This window comes from Hemitrygon akajei, chromosome 16, assembly GCF_048418815.1.
Source record: "Hemitrygon akajei chromosome 16, sHemAka1.3, whole genome shotgun sequence".
Classification (NCBI taxonomy): Eukaryota; Metazoa; Chordata; class Chondrichthyes; order Myliobatiformes; family Dasyatidae; genus Hemitrygon; species Hemitrygon akajei.
The window spans coordinates 59,851,852-59,869,059 of record NC_133139.1 but is presented as its reverse complement, the minus strand read 5'-3'; the positions used below and the strand labels follow the sequence as shown (position 1 = coordinate 59,869,059).

General features: G+C 44.1%; 1 protein-coding gene across 11 annotated transcripts in view; it reads right to left on the bottom strand.

The window, feature by feature from the left end:
• Positions 1-17,208, bottom strand: part of nfixb (nuclear factor I/Xb) — a 413,008-nt gene that overhangs the window by 106,630 nt on the left and 289,170 nt on the right. For 10 of the 11 annotated variants that reach the window (XM_073068979.1, XM_073068984.1, XM_073068982.1 and 7 more), the window contains one exon: positions 10,632-10,694. The exons of the other annotated variant lie outside the window; for it this stretch is intronic. In XM_073068979.1, the coding sequence (XP_072925080.1) occupies positions 10,632-10,694 (63 nt within the window). The remainder of the gene's footprint in view (positions 1-10,631; positions 10,695-17,208) is intronic. 11 annotated transcript variants of the gene reach the window in all.

Below are 17,208 nucleotides of genomic sequence, written 5' to 3'. Positions count from 1 at the left end.
GAAATGAAGAACTGGGAAGTTGATTGGTGCAAGAAGTAAAGGGTTGGAGAAGGGGAAATCTGATAGGAGAGGGAAGAAGACAATGGAAGAAAGGGGAAAAACCACCAGAGGGATGTAAGGAGATAAGGTGAGAGAGGAAGTGGGAATGGGAATACTGAAGGAGGGAGGCAACTACCAGAAGTTAGAGAAATCAATGTTCATGCCGTCAGGTTGGAGTCTACCCAGACGGATATAAGGAATATACTTCACCCCTCCCCCCTCCTGGTTTCACCTATCGCCTACCACCTTGTATTTCTTCCTCCCCTCCCCACCCCGCTTTTTACTCTGACTTCTTAAATTTTTTTCTCCAGTCCTGATGAAGTGTCTTAGACCAAAACGTCGATTGTTTACTCTTCCACAAAGATGCTGCGTGGCCTGCTGATTCCTCCAGCATTTTATGTGTGTTGTGTGGATAATCAAACCAGACAAGGGAACATACTAGAATGCACACTAGGAAGTGGCCTGGCTGGGTGACTGGGGTTTTGAGTCGGAAGAGTACAAGTCATAGAGCAATCGAGTGCTACAACACAATAACAGACCTTTTAGTCCATTTAATCCATTCTGAATTATAATTCTGCTTAATCCAATTGACCTACACCTAGTCCATAGCCTTACATACCCCCTCCATCCATGTACTTATCCTAATGTCTCTGAAGAGTTGAAATCAAACCGGCATCCAGCATCTCAGCTCTAGCTCGCTCCATGCTCTCACCACCCTCTGAATGAAGAAGTACTCCCTCAGGTTCTCCTTGAACACTTCACTTTTCACCCTTAACCCATGACCTGTAGTTCTGTTCCCACCCAACCCCAATGGACAAAACCTGCTTGTATTTACCCTATCGATACTCCTGTGTTAATAGATAGGCAGGTGAAACATTTGCCAAAATTTGTAGAGATTCAGAGGAGCTGTAAGGATTAGCATGTGTCAGGTGCAATGGAGTGATGTGTCGGGATGGTGGAAAGACAGTAAGCATGGCTTTATATGGGGAGATAGTAATACACAAAATGCTCATGTAACTCAAAAGGTCCCTTTATTAGGATGTCCTAATCTGATAAAGAGTCTCAACCTGAAATGTTGACTGTCTATTTCTCTCCACAGGTTCTGCCTGACCTGCTGAATTCCTCCAGCAATTTGTGTATGTTACTCTGGATTTCCAGCATCTGCAGAATTTTGTGTTTATGTTGCATGGAAAGGTGATGTGTTACAAAAGTCTGTTGAATTTTCTGAGGAGGTGATGAAAGATGATTGATGAGGGTAAGGCAGTGGATATTGTGTACATTGACCTGAGCTATGCTTTCCACAAGGTCTCCCATGGATGTCTGATCGGGAAGATTAAGACAAGTGGGATCCATAGAAACTCAGTTGATTGAATTCACAACTATCTTGGTAGTGATGGAAGGGCACTATTTTGACTGGAGGGCTATGACTAGTGGATCACATGGATTGGTGAGTGGACCTCTGCTGTTTGTGATTATACAGTGTATAAATGGCTTGGATGAAAATACAGGTGTGCTGATTTGAAGATGACACAAAAATTAGATAATGAGGAAAGTTGTCAAAGGATTCAGCAGGATAGAGTCAAGATGAAAATGTGGGTGGGGAAATGGCAGATGGAGTCCAATCTGGATAAGTGTGGGGTGCTGTGTGTTGAGAGGTTAACTGTTAGAGGAAACAATAGAGTAAATGGAGGATCCTTAGAAGAATTGATGTAAGGGGGATCTTGGGGTCCATATCTCTGAAAATGACAACACAAGTACATAGCATGTTATTGTTCAGGGAGGAAGTGCAAAAGTTGCAGCTGTATAGAATTTGGTTAGGTCCTGCTGAGATTATTGTGTGCAATTCTGGTCGCCCCATTACAGGAAGGACGTGAAGACTTTGGAGGAGGTGCAGAAGAGTTTGCCAGGATGTTGTCTGGATTAGATAGTATTAGTTCAAAGGAGAAGTAGAAGAAGAGGCTGTACTTGATCTGGTATTGGGAAATGAACCTGGTCAGGTGGCAGGTCTCTCAGTGGGAGAGCATTTTGGAGATAGTGATCACAATTCTATCTCCTTCACCCATAGCATTGGAGAGGGATAAGAACAGACAAGTTAGGGAAACATTTAATTGGAGTAAGGGGAAATATGAGGCTATCAGGCAGGAACTTGGAAGTATAAATTGGAAACAGGAGTTCTCAGGGAAACTTATGGAAAAAATGTGGCAAATGTTCAGGGGATATTTGCGCAGGGTTCTGCATAGGTACATTCCAGTGAACCAGGGAAAGGATGGTAGGGTACAGGAACCATGGTGTACAAAGGCTGTTGTAAATCTAGTCAAGAAGAAAAGAGGAACTTATGAAAGGTTCATAAAACTAGGTAATGGCAGAGATCTAGAAGATTTTCAGGCTAGCAGGAAGGAGCTTAAGAATGAAATTAGGAGAGCCAGAAGGGGTCATGAGAAGGCCTTGGCAGACAGGATTAAGGAAAACCCCAAGGCAATCTATGAGGATAAGACGTGAGAGAATAGGACCAACTAAACTTGACAGTGGAAAAGTGTGTATAGAACCAGAGGAGATAGCAGAGGTACTCAATGAGTAGTTTGCTTCAGTATTCACTGCAGAAAAGGATCTTGCTGATTGTAGGGATGACTTGCAGCAGACTGAAAAGCTTGAGCATGTGGATATTAAGGAAGAGGATGCACTGGAGCTTTTGGAAAGCATCATGTTGGATAAGTCACTGGGACCAGACAGTATATACCCCAGGCTACGGTGGGAAGTGAGGGGAGGAGATTGCTGAGCCTCTGGCAATGATCTTTGCATCATCAATGAGGATGGGAAAGGTTCTGGAGGATGGGAGGGTTGAGGATATTGTTCCTTTATTCAAGAAAGGGAGTAGCGATAGCCCAGGAAATTATAGGACAACCAGTCTTACCTCTGTGGTTGGTAAGCTGGCAGAGAAGATCCTCTGAGGCAGGATTTATGAACATTTGGAGAGGTATAATATGATTAGGAATAGTCAGCATGGCTTTGTCAAAGGCAGGTTGTGCCTTACAAGCCTGATTGAACTTTTTGAGGATGTGACTAAACACATTGATGAAGGTAGAGCAGTAGATGTAGTGTATATGGATTTCAGCAAACCATTTGATAAGGTACCCCATGCAAAGCTTATTGAGAAAGTAAGGAGGCATAGGATCCAAGGGGACATTGCTTTGTGGATCCAGAACTGGCTTGCCCATAGAAGGCAAAGAGTGGTTGTAGATGGGTCATATTCTGCATGGAGGCCGGTGACCAGTGATGTGCCTCAGGGATCTGTTCTGGGACCCCTACTCTTTGTGATTTTTACAAATGACCTGGATGAGGAAGTGGAGGGATGGGTTAGTAAATTTGCTGATGACACAAAGGTTGAGGGTGTTGTGGATAGTGTGGAGGGCTGTCAGAGGTTATAGTGGGACATCAATAGGATGCAAAACTGGGCTGAGAAGTAGCAGATGGAGTTCAACCCAGATAAGTGTGAGGTGGTTCATTTTGGTAGGTCAAATATGATGGCAGAATATAGCATTAATTACGAGACTCTTGGCAGTGTGGAGGATCAGAGGGATCTTGGGGTCCAAGTCCATAGGACACTCAAAGCTGCTGTGCAGTTTGACTCTGTGGTTAAGAAAGCATACGGTGCATTGGCCTTCATCAATCAGACCCCACTTGGAGTACTGTGCTCAGTTCTGGCCGCCTCACTATAGGAAGGATGTAGAAGCCATAGAAAGGGTGCAGAGGAGATTTACAAGGATGTTGCCTGGATTGGGGAGCATGCCTTATGAGAATAGGTTGAGTGAACTCGGCCTTTTCTCCTTGGAGCGACGGAGGATGAGAGGTGACCTGATAGAGGAGTATAAGATAATGAGAGGCATTGATCATGTGGATAGTCAGAGGCTTTTTCCCAGGGCTGAAATGGCTAGCACGAGTGGACATAGTTTTAGGATGCTTGGAAGTAGGTACAGAGGAGCTGTCGGGGTAAGTCTTTTACGCAGAGAGTGGTGAGTGCGTGGAATAGGCTTCCAGTGGTGGTGGTGGAGGTGGAAACGATAGGGTCTTTTTTTCGAGACTCCTGGATGGATACATGGAGCTCACAAAAATAGAGGGCTATGGGTAAGCCTAGGTACTTCTAAGGTAATGACATGTTCAGCACAGCTTTGTGGGCTGAAGGGCCTGTATTGTGCTGTAGGTTTTCTATGTTTCTGTTTCTATGACAAATTTAGGTTATTTTCTCCTGAGCATTGGAAGCTGAGGGGACACCTGGTCCCCTCAAAATTTGAAGAGGCAGAGATAGAACAATGTTGGAATGTCAAACGCAAGAGGGCATAGTTTTATAGTGAGAGTGGGGAACTTTAATGGATATTTATGAGTTAAGAGATTTACCAAGAGACTGGTAGGTGGTTGAAATGTGATGCCAGGGAAGTGGTGGAAGCAAATATGCCAGCAACATTTAAGAGGCATTTAGACAGGCAGGGAATAGAGGGATACAGAGCATATTCAGACAGATGAGATTTGTCCAAATTAGTATCATGGTCGGCACAGATGTTGTGGGCCAAAGGGCCTGTTCCTGAGCTGTACTGTTCTATGTTTTATGTACATTTTGGAGTACTTTCCCAGAGACTGGAGAATCCAGACCAAAGGAATATAATGGCTTCAAGTTTAGCACCTGCTGGATGAGTAGGAATTCTCATTGTGGATGGTGTTAGATGGGAGGGATTTTTGTAGCTTTCTAGTGATGGGAGGGCTTGCAGGGGGTCGGGGAATAGAGATGTGGCAAGTTCTATAGGAAGGATTATCTGCTGTAACATCCTGGTCCCTGGAACTGAGTCTTTTTTTTGAGTCTTCAAGATGTTAGAGAGAGAGTGGGGGGGGGGGGAGAGAGAGAGAGAGAGAGAGAGAGAGAGAGAGAGAGAAATGAGGGAGAGGGAGGTTCAGGGAGAGAGATGAGAGAGAGAGAGAGAAAGAGAGAGAGAGAGAGAGGGAGGTTCAGGGAGAGAGATGAGAGAGAGGTGCAGGAGGAGGAGGGAGGAGTGAAGGGAAGAGAGGAAGGGGAGTGAGAGGGGGAAATAGGGGAAGAGGGGGGAAGGGGAGAGGAGAAGAGAAGGGGAAAAGGGGGGAAGAGAGAAGAGAGGTGGGAGAGAGGAAGAAAGGGGGAAGGGGAAGGGGAAGAGGGAAAGAGGGAGGAAGAGGGGGAGGGGAAGAGAGGGGAAGAGAGAGGGGAAGAGAGGGGGAAGAAATTGGTAAGAGAGGGGAGGGGAGGGAAGCAAAGGGGGAAAGAGAGGGGGGTAAAGAGAAGAGAAGGTGCTTTACTTTCCTTCTCAATCCATTCTCCTGCCTTCTTCCCATAACCTTTAATGCCTTTACAAATCAAGGACCTATCAACCTCCGCTTAAATATACCAATGACCTGGCCTCCATGGCTGTCTGTGGCAATGATTTCCACAGGTATAGCACTTTCTGGCTAAAGAACTTCCTGCTCATCTCTAAAGAGCTGTCCTATTCTGAGGCTGTGCAATCTGGTGTTAGACTCCCCCACTATTGGAAACATCCTCTCCATATTTAGGTCTTTCAATATTCAGACAGTCTCAATGAGATCCCCCTTTGTTATTTTAAACTCCAGCGAGGACAATTGTCAGCATGAGATTTGCAGAGCTTCGATTAGTGCTTACGCCCTGGAATCCAAAGAGAAAGTGTCGAGATCAGGGAGCCTGATTTGAGAAGTGTTCCTTTCCCATGATAGGCACAGTGGATATTGTGAACGGGAGCTCAGAGGTAGTTCAAATCCCTTGTTCCATTTAATATGTTTTCAAGGTTACCGACAAAGAGGATAAACAGATGAAAAGGAGAAACTGTTACAAGGAATTTGACAAAGTGAGTTGTGCATCACCATCAGATTCCAGGTTTTGGGGAAACATTCCTGTTAGTTGGAGCCTAGCTTCCTGGAGAATTAAGATTCCACTTTGGGAATTCACCTGAAATGTAGACGATTCACCTGCTGTGGTGAGGCAGGTCTTTCCTCATTCTAAGACCACCATGGTGCCAGCTTTCCATTACGCACAGGAGCATTATTAGCCCATTCGGCCCAGCAAGTCCACTCCTTCATGGTCTTACAATTTTCCTTCATTAGTTAATGGAGTTTGGATCAACAGGTGGGTACCCACTTAAGGAATGAATTGTTTACTTGCCTTTCTGGTTACTGGAAGTGAAACCAGGCAGTGAGAGCATCAAGCGATTGATGAGAGATGTATCAGGGCACTGGCATTCAGAAAGTACACTGAGAACACCTGCTAAACTGGGCAACTCCATTTCAAAGGCTCCAGGACATCTGTCAGTGTGAATGCTGCCACCAGGATCTTCCCAACCCATTTAACTTCACATCTGGCAATAACCAGACCTGCCCTGAACCAGGTATCTGAAGTAACTTTCTGTTTGCAGAGGGATTCATAGAACGTAGAACATTTCGGCTGATGAGTAGACACTTCAGCTTACGGTGTTGTGTCAAACACACACAAAATGCTGGAGGAACTCAGCAGGCCAGACAGCAGCTGCGGAAAAGAGTACAATCAACACTTCGGCAAAACTCTTCATCAGGACCTTGAAGTGTTGCAGCCCAAAACATCGACTAGACTCTTTTCCATAGATTAGTGGTCGCCAACCATTGATTGCGATCGACGGGTCGATCTTTGAGACTTTTCCAGTAGATCCCCCCCAAAAAAAGAAAAATAAATACACAAGTACTGTTGAGAGATTGTTTCCGGGTTGCGGGGTTTTAGTTCTGTTCTTTCTGCCCAGTGAGCATGCGTGTAGCTCCCCCGCACTACACAGTGTAATTCAGTGGGCCCCAACCACCAGGACGCAAGGAAATGATATGAGTCAGCTGCACCTTTCCTCATTCCCTGTCAGGCCTACTGTTGAACTTGAACCCATGCGAGGTCATCAGTCACCTAAACGCAGTGATACCCTCGCGCCAGGGATCACTGGTTGGCCTCGCGCGGCCAGCAGGAAGCGCCATTGCTACTGGCCTGGAGCGCAGACAGATGGGTGCTGCCTCTAAACCTGTTTAGCACACTGAATGTTCGTGGGGAACCCGGTGCTAAAATATTCGCAGACGACCTAATTCGGGCTCAGGGTTTCATAAGTAACAGAGCAGCTACTGCGCTGCGATCTACTGAAAGTCATCCCTTGGCCGATAGGTCCTACAAGGGGTGTGGGCATGCGTCTTGTCGCACTCCTCGCTCGGTCAATCGCTTTCTCTGGACTGCGACCGCCGTGGCCCCAGCACGGGGACCTCCAGCCCTTACCTTGTTCTCTCACTCCACCCGCGACCAGCCATACCTGGCCAAGGTGTCTGGCACCGGGCGGGCGGGAGGCTAGAGTTCGGGCCCGGAGGTTGTCTAATGAGGCAATGAAGCCCTCAAAACTGCTTCGGTACCCTGAGTCCAAGCACCCTGCACTTAAAGACAAACCCATTGAGTTTTTTCAGTGGAAAAAACGTGAGCAAGCGGGACAGAAGCTAAGTGTTGAGAGCCGTGGAAACTAGATTGCGGAATAGACTGGACATAAGGAACCTGCTTCGAGTGTCGCTGTATTCTGGTCGTGTTTAATACCCCTCACCCCATTGGCCGGTCTGCAAGAATATTGTCAATATTAAACCGGTCCGTGGTGCAAAAAAGGGTGGGTACCCCTGGTGTTTATACATTATTTCTACTTCCAGGTTGCGGGGTTTTACTTCCGGTCTTTTCTGCCCCAGTGCGCATGCGTGTAACTAATTGATCTGGGGGTCGATCTTGCCTTTCACTAAGGCCAAGGTAGGGGATCTTGGGCTTCAAAAGGTTGGTGACCACTACCATAGATGCTGCTGAGTTCCTCCAGAATTTTGTTTGTGTTGCTTGGATTTCCAGCATCTGCAGAATTTCTGTTGTTTGAAATTAAAAGATTATCTTTATTTATCACATGTACATCAAAACATACAGTGAAATGTGTCATTCTGTGTCAAATCAAATCAGCGAAGATTGTGCTGGGCAGCCTGTATGTGTGGGCATGTACCAGTGCCTATATAGCATTACCACAACTTACCAAAGCCTATCCATCTGTATTTGGACTGTGGGAGGAAACCAGAGCACCCAGAGGAAACCCATGCATTCACGGTGAGAACGTACAAACTTTACAGAGAGCAGCAGAAATCAAACCTCAATATCACATCTACTAATCTAATCCCTTCTATTTTCCACTCATATGTCTAAAAGCACCTTGAATGCCTTCTATTATGCTTGCCTCTCCCACCACCTGGCAGCACATTCCAGGCACCCACCGCTCTGTGCAAAAATACTTTGCCCTGTACATCTCTTTTGAACTTACCTGAAAGGCATTCCCTCTAGTTTTCGAAAGTTTCATCCTAGGGAAAAGTTACTTGCTGTCTTCTCTTTCTATGCCTCTCATTATCTTATAAGCCTTTGTCAGACTTCCCCTCAACCTCCGGAACTCCAGAGAAACAAACCAAGTTTGTCCAGCTTCTCCATTTGGCATGTGTCCTCTAATCCAGGTGGCATCCTGGCAAACCTTTACTGCACCCTCTCCAAGGCTTCCACATCCTTCCTATAATGTTATGACTAGAATGAATGCCGTACTCCATATGCCACCTAACTAGATTTTGATAAAACTGCAACAGAACTTCCTGATTTTTGAATTCAGTTCCTTACTTAATAAAGACGAACATGCCATATGCCTTCTTTACCACCCTATCAACCTGTGTAGCCACTTTCAAGGATTGATTAACAAGCTCCCTCTGCTTATCTGCACTCTTGCCATTAACAGTGTACTGCCTCTTTACATTTGATCACCCAAATTGCAACAGTTCATATATGGCAGGATTAAATTCTATCTGCCATTTTTCCATCCATATCTGCAACTGATCTATATTTTACCTGGACAACCTCTCTCTCTAATTCAGTCTCCCTAGCCCCAGCAACATCCTTGTTGCATTGTTTCTGGTTTAACCACATCTTTCCGATATAATTTGTCAAAAGAGCGGGGTAGTGTCTGCCAATGATAGTTGGTTCTCTGTTCGCATTCTCGGATGAAGTTACCTGACCATTCCCATGTCCCTGCCTGGTGGGAACCTGCTCTGAGTACCACCTTTCCCCATCCCACAATAGTAACAATGCTACATTGGCCATGAAGTACATTGTAATGACATGAGACTACAAAATGGTTGTCACCAAAAGACTCATGAAAATTACTACAGATGTAGCATAGAGAGCATCCTGACTGGTTTCATCTCTGCCTGGTTTGGAGACTCCACTGCACGAGAAATGGCAGAGGGCAGTATACTCAGCCAGCTCGATCATGGGCACCCTCCCCACTGCTGAGGACATCTTCAAGAGACGGCACCTCAAGAAGGCAGCATCCATCACTAAGGGCCCCTCAGCATCTAGAACATGCCCTCTTCTTGTTACTTTCATTGGGGACCAGGTAGAGGAGCCTGAGGACACACACTCAATGTTTTAAGAGCAGCTTTGTTCCTTCTGCCATCAGATTTCTGAATGGTCCATGAAGACTACCTCATTATTGCACTATTTATTGTTTGCAATTTATAGTAATTTTATATCTTTGCACTATACTGCTGCTGCAAAACAAACTTCATGTCATATAAGACAGTGATAATAAACCTGATTCTGTTATGAATTCAATGATATTTTCCTTTAAAGAGTATCTTGGAGCAACTAAGCCACAGATCTAAGTCACAGAAGCTGGTTTTGGTGAGTGAACAGCCCTTTGTTAATCCCACAACTAGCCCCTCCCACTCATCTCACCACCCAAACATATCTCCTCTCCCAACCACTGTACACGTTCTAACAGCTGGATATTACCAAGTCCCATTATCAGGAGTTGGGATGTTGTGATGTGTTCTATAACACATTGGTGAGGCCTAATTTGGGATATTGTGTGTATTTCTGGTCACCTACCTACAGGAAAAACAATAAGATTCAAAGAATACAGAGAACATTAACAAGAATGTTGCTGGGACTTGTTAGGGAGATCTTATAGAGGTATACAAAATATACAAAAATCTTATAGTGGGATATAAAATGCAAGCAAGCTTTTTCCACTAAGGCTCAGTGAGACTAGAACTAGAGGACATAGGTTAAGAGTGAAAGGTGAAATATTTAAGGAGAGCCTGAGGGGGAATGCCTTCACTCAGAAAATGGTGCAAGTGTGGAAGAAGCTGGAAGTGGTTTGATTTCAACATTTAAGAGAAATTTGAGTAATTATATGGGTGGGAGAGATATGGAAGGAAGGTTAGATGGAATGAAGGACATATTTCTGTGATGTTGTGCTCAATGACTCTATCACTCTATGATTAGCATAATTGTTCAAAAGACAAATTGACCTCTAGATTTTAAATTCTATCGTCCACAAGACTACAAGGACTCAGTTGTATTCTAAGATGCCTGCTGACATGAGTATTGGTAAGTGGCTTTCTACCAAGCTTTGAGATAGGTGTATCTGAGGGACCCAGATACAGGAAGATCTGCCTGACTCCTAGTGCCTCATTCTGAGCAGCATGTAATCGATGATCTTTACCATTGGGTGGTGGTTTGACATCTGCGTCTCCTTGCTGGTTCGAGCTTTCAGATTGTCCTGACTCTGTGAGATAAAAAGAGACGGGTGATCAGCACTGGGAGATTCTTTTGTCTATCGTTCAACCAAACACCGCCCATCACTCAATAGCAAGACAGTCTCATCAGTAGGGATGGTGATGTCAAACCTCTCGCAGTAGCCCATGGCTAACAGTAACATCTCATGTTATCAGTCAGGACTACCTGGCCTGGAAAGATCTGCTGATTTTCCAAATGTATTCATCCCCTCAAAGCAGAGTTAATTTAGACCATCAGCTTTCTTACAGGCAGATACCTTTCATGGAATTGTTCCAAAGGTTTCTCAAGGGAGGTCTATTGCTCTATCAAGAATTCCATGAAAAGTATCTGTCTTTTTTTTTAACTACAATCTCCGGGGAATACTAAATGAAGTTTCCAAGATATTGATTGAACATTACTCTCCTGCTAATTACTCCCTCCCAAGTTATACACCATCCTTCCTTGGAAACATATCACTGTTTCATCATCACCACCAAATCTAAATCCTGGAACTTGTTCCCAATAGCACCATTGCCAGTTGGACTGCAGAGGTTCAAGAAGGCAGCTCATCACCACCACCAAAGGGAAGTTAGGAATGGACAATAATTATTGGTATTGCCAGTGATACCTATATGTATTAATAAATAATATCATAAATAAATAAATAAATAACACAGCCCACGGTTGGCAATGTTGGCCCCATTATGTCCAATATATCGTTAATTATTTGAATCTGTGTTTAACAAATATTTTTCCCACAACCAGATATTGCCCAAGTTCGCTGTGGAGGCCAATTCTGTGGGTATATTTAGGACAGAGGTTGATAGATTCTCAATTAGTCAGGGCATGAAGGAATATGGGGAGAAGAAAGGGAAATGGATCAGCCAAGATGAAATGGTGAAACAGACTTGATGGGCCGAATGGCCTAATTCTGTTCCTATATTTTATGGTCTTACAATCTAAATACATTAATAAATGATTTAATGTATTGAATATGTTCAAATGAAATAACATGGTTGCTAGTGTTAAATAAGACTGTAAGATAGAGGAGCAGAAGTAGGCCATTCAGCCCATTGAGTTTGCTCCGCCATTCAATCATGGGCTGATCATATTCTTCCAGCCATTCCCACTCCCCTGCCTTCTCTCCATACCTTTTGATGCCCTGGCTAATCAAGAACTTATCTATCTCTGCCTTAAAGGCACCCAATGACATGGCCTCCACAGCCACTCATGGTAACAAATTCCACAGATTTACCACCCTCTGACTAAACTAATTTCTCCACATCTCTGTTCTAAATGGATGTCGTGCTCTCTTGTCCTAGACTCCCCTACCATGGCAAATAACTTTTCCATATCTAATCTGTTCAGGCCTTTTAACATTCGGAATGTTTCTATGAGATTCCCCCTCATTCTCCTGAACTCCAGGGGATACAGCCCAAGAGCTGCCAGATGTTCCTCATACAGTAACTCTTTCAGTCCTGGAATGACATTGGCTTCAACAGAATGTAACACCAGAAAAGAGAACAGTATAATGCTCAATTATATTCAGGGACCATGTACAAGATTCTAGTCCCAAGCCTGCCAAACATTCTCCTGGAACCTCTAAAGTTACATCTTGTCACCTCACTATGCAGTGCAGTCCAATTCACATCTACCCCCTTTCCCCACTCCAGTTTAGCTTTCTCTGTGAATATAAAATGTAGCTGTATAGCACCGGTTTCAGATTTTCTCCAATAAGAATTAATGGGAATCTGAACAGATTATATTAATTTTATTTGTCACATGTACATCCAAACATCGAAATATGCAATGAAAAGTCTCAAATGTATCAAATCCAATCAACGAGGATTGTGCTGGTGGCAGCCCACAAGTGTCGCCACTGATCCAGCGCCAACATAGCATGTCCACGACTCACTAACCCTAGCCTGTATGCCTTTACAGAGCATCCAGAAGCCCATGTGATCACAAAGAGAATATCCAAGCTCCCTACAGCGGCAGAAATTGAATCCCAATTGATAACCGCTGGTGTTGTAGTAGCGTTACACTAACTGCTGTGGTAGCATGTCAGAAGCCCAGGACAGAAACCTAAACAGGATCTGATAGAGTACCAGAGAGATAAGTTGTGGAGAATTTTGGGAGCGAATTTTCCATGATGAAGTGGTAAGTTTCCAAGTGAAGAACCTAAAATATCAGATCAAAGTGATGTTTTTAATTCAGTGACAGCAAGGTGTCATGAGATGTCTTTATGAAGAGGACTACAAGGTTTCCAAAAGAGGCAGTGTGTAGTGAGACTGTCAGGAAGGACAGGTACATGATAGGACCGAACTGCAATCAGTAGGATGAGAAAGCTGACATAGGATCAGAAGATGTAGGATCCTTATGGTGGGATTAAGAACTGCAAAGGTAAAAAGACTCTGATGTGAGTTATATATAGGCCTTCAAATAGTAGCCAGGAATTGGGCTACAAATTACAACAGAAGATAGAAAAGGTTTGTCAAAAGGGTAATGTTACAATGGCCATAGGGGATTTCAAGATGCAGATAGATTGGGAAAATGAGATTGGTGCTGTATGTCAAGAGACAGGATTTGTAGAATGCTTACAAGATAGTTTTGTAGAGCAGCTTGTGGTTGAGCTCACAAGGGGATCAGTTATTCTGGACTGGGTATTGTGTAATGAACCAAATTTGATTAAGAAGGTTAAAGTAAAGGACCCTTCAGGAAGCAGTGATCGTAATATGATAGTATTTACCCTGCAATCGGAGAGGAAGAAGGTGAAGTCAGAGGTATCAGTATTGCAGTGGAGTAATGAGAATTACAGAGGCATGAGAAATGAGCTGGCCAAAGTTGATTTGAAGGAGACACTAGCAGGACGGATGGCAGAGCAGCAATGGCTAGAGTTTCTGTGATCAAATTGGGAGATGCAGGATAGGTACATCCTAAAGAGGAATTATTCTAATTCAACTCTGTAAGATCACCTCTCAGTCTCCTACGTTCCAAGCAATAAAATCCTAGACTGTCCAACATCTCCCTATAGCCTAGACCCTCATGTTAGAGCAACATCCATATAAATCATTTCTGCACTCTTTCCAATTTAATAACATCTTTCCTACATCAAAACTAAACACAATATTCCAAATGCAGCTTCATCAGAATTTGTACAACAGCACTAGGATGTCCCAGCTCCTGTACTCAGTGCCCAAACTGATGAAGGCCAGTCTTCTTCACCACTCTGTCTACCTGTAACTCCACTTCTAAGGAATCATGTACCTGAACACCAAGATCCCTGTGTTCTACAACACTCTACATGTTCCACCTGCTAACTCTTAAAGTTCGATCATGATTGACTTTCCAAACTGCAACACCTCAGGAACATGAAATCAACTGCACGCGTCTGCTTGGGATATCAGTGGCTCAATCGCCCATCTGGACAATGAGCCCAAAAACCCTGACTCCAGGTGGTGGCTTTCACTGGTGAAAGATTACCCTTCAGTCCTGATGAAGGGTCTTATTCTGAAACGTCAACTGTTTACTCCCTTCAAAAGATGCTGCCTGATCTGCTGAGTTTCTCCAGCATTGTGTGTGATTGGTGGCATCCTACCTTGTCTGTAGTGTTACCTTACCAGTGAGATGCTACACAGAGACTCCAGCCACCCTCTTAGCCATGCAACAGGCACAGGTGCACGGGATCAAGTGGAGGGGACCTGACCCTTCTCCTCTGCAGTATTTATGCCTCAACTAGCATCACTAGGTTTCCTCCAAGCATTGCTATTTGCAGAAGTTTGTTGTGCACAGATATAAACTGGATATGCTCTGCAAATTAGACAGCAACCTCCCACCAAACTTATCCCCTGAATTTGCATTGGATTTATCCATCACTTGCTCAAGCTTCCCCAATAAGTGAAAACATCAGTTCTGTGTCCAACCTACCAAACACTTCTTAATCTCAGAGTCCATCAATCCATAAATGCAATATATCTTCTCTGAAAGCAGTTAAGCAGTATGGGACATTTGAATCTGCTCCAATGGAGCTGCACATTTATCCTCTCCTAAAGCATGGAATGTGGGGGGGGGGAGGGGGGGAGAGAGAGAGAGAGAGAGAGAGAGAGAGAGAGAGAGAGAGAGAGAGAGAGAGAGAGAGAGAGAGAGAGAGAGAGAGAGAGAGAGAGAGAGAGAGAGAGAGAGAGAGAGAGAGTGTCTAGAACATATATGTCAAACTCAAGGCCCGCGGGCGGTGGAATTATCTTTGGCCCGCGAGATAATATCTAATTATTATTAAAGCTGGCCCCAGTAATCGAAGCGCCTATGGCGTATGATATGGCTAATGCTGAGTTTATTCAGGTACCAAGTTTTCAGGGTTTTTAGTGTTTATTCGGCAGTCTTGCTTGGCAGTCTTCTTCATAAGAAACGGAATTTGTAAAGTGAAACACTTTGTAGTTATAGCAGAGACTGAGACACATGAGAGCAGGCTGAAAAAACGGAGGCAACGAAAGCTGCGTTCGCACGCGTCCGACTGATCCGGCCCGCATGAAGCTGCATTTTGCTCAATCCGGCCCATGACCTAAAATGAGTTTGACACCCCTGGTCTAGAACCACTAACCCAGCGTGAATCACTCAGAACTATAAATTTGACGTGAAAAATAAATTCCTCGTCTTTGATCAATTAAGTTGTAGCGTATAAATGTTTGTAATGACTTGTAGAACATCAAATACCTATTAATCATAAACACTAGGACTGCAAGGAAAACTTTGATCGATGGAAATTCCTTTAATGCCTCAGGCAAACATTATGGAATGAGAGGAGGCATGAGCATTAATGGCTGGAACGTGGAACTGTCAGCACACCAGTGCTCACCAGTGTGATCCTCTGATTAGTTTGATGGTAGCTGGTGGAGGCAGAGAGATTACTCCCCTTCACCAAATGTCAGTGTAGACACAGAACATTACTTCCCCATTTATTTTCATCCTTATCAGGACCAGAGACAAGAAAACAAACAGCTGCGTCAAGATTAGCCACAGTCTGACAATTTAGAGGTTGTGAGTTGAAAAGATCTCTGGAGCAAGATGTGAACTAACTAATTCCTGGGAAAGAGACGTGCAAGAAGTTGGAGTGTGTGTCTACTGATTCACTAATGGTCCCCTGAATACATTCTATACCACGCCTACAATTCCCAACCTCTCTGACCACCTCATTCTGAAGAGCTCTGGTTTGCAGAGTGAGCTCAGTTAGTATGTTTAGCTTTTGCCTGGACTCTTCCGAATTTTGGGACCTAGAACTAGCACCTTCAGTGCCTTGAGCCTCAATTTCTCCCAGCACTCTGAGGCCTCCACTTCATCCAAATGTAATCACTCCACCAGCATCACAGTCCTCAACTAGATGTAAGACCATAAGATCATAAGACATAGGAGCATAATTGGGCCATTTGGCTCATCAAGTCTACTCTACCATTCCATCATGGCTGATTTACTATCCCTCTTAACCACATTCTTCTGCCTTTACCCCATAACATTTGATGCCATTACTAATCAAGAAAATATCAACTTTCACTTTAAATATACCCAATGGCCTCCATAGCTGTCTGTGGCAATGAATTCCACAGATTCATGATCCTCTGGCGAAAGAGATTTCTCCTCATCTCTGTTCTACAGGAACAAGCTTCTGTTCTGATGCTGTGCACTCTGGTTTCAGACTCCCCTTCAGGCTATAGGAAATAGCCTCTTCACTTCCACTCTATCTAGGTCTTTCAATATTCTATAGGTTTCAATGAGATCCCTCCCCCACCCTCATTTTTCTAAATTCTAGTGAGTTCAGGCCCAGAGCCATCAAACACTCCTCATATGTTAACTCTTTCATTCCCAGAATAATTCTCTTGTACTTCTTCTGGATTCTCCCAAATGGCAGTACATCTCTTCTTAGGTAAAGGGCCCAGAATTGCTCACAACACTCCAATGTTGGAACGGCTTTCCTAAACTTCTCCAAATCTACCTCTTCCTTCAAGACACTGCGCAAAACCTACCTCTTGGTAAGAGCTGTAAGGAAAAGACAGCCAAATTTGAGTTGATTTCTCTGGAACAGCAGAGGCTGAGTGGAGACCTGATAAAAGTTTATAAAATTATGAGGATTGTAGGTAGTTTAGATAGTCTTTCTCCCAGGCAGGAAATGTCAGGTACAAGAGGACATGCATCTGAGCTCAGATGGGACAAAGTTTGTTTTACACAAAGAGTGGTGGGTGCTGGAACAGGTGGTAATGGAGGCACATATGACACCAGAGCTTAGCAGGCTGTCAGATAGACTCACAAACATGCAGGGACTAGAGGGATATGGACCATGTACAGGCAGAAGAGGTTTAGTTTAGTTTGGCATAGTGTTCAGCACAGACACAGTGGGCTGAAGGGCTTACTTCTGATCTGCACTCTTCTGTGTTCTTTAACTTCAGAATGCTCAACTACACTGTCAAGATGGTAAAAGGTTGCTAAAGTACAGTCTCTGTTGTAGTATTGGAAACCCAGCAGTCGACATGTTCTCA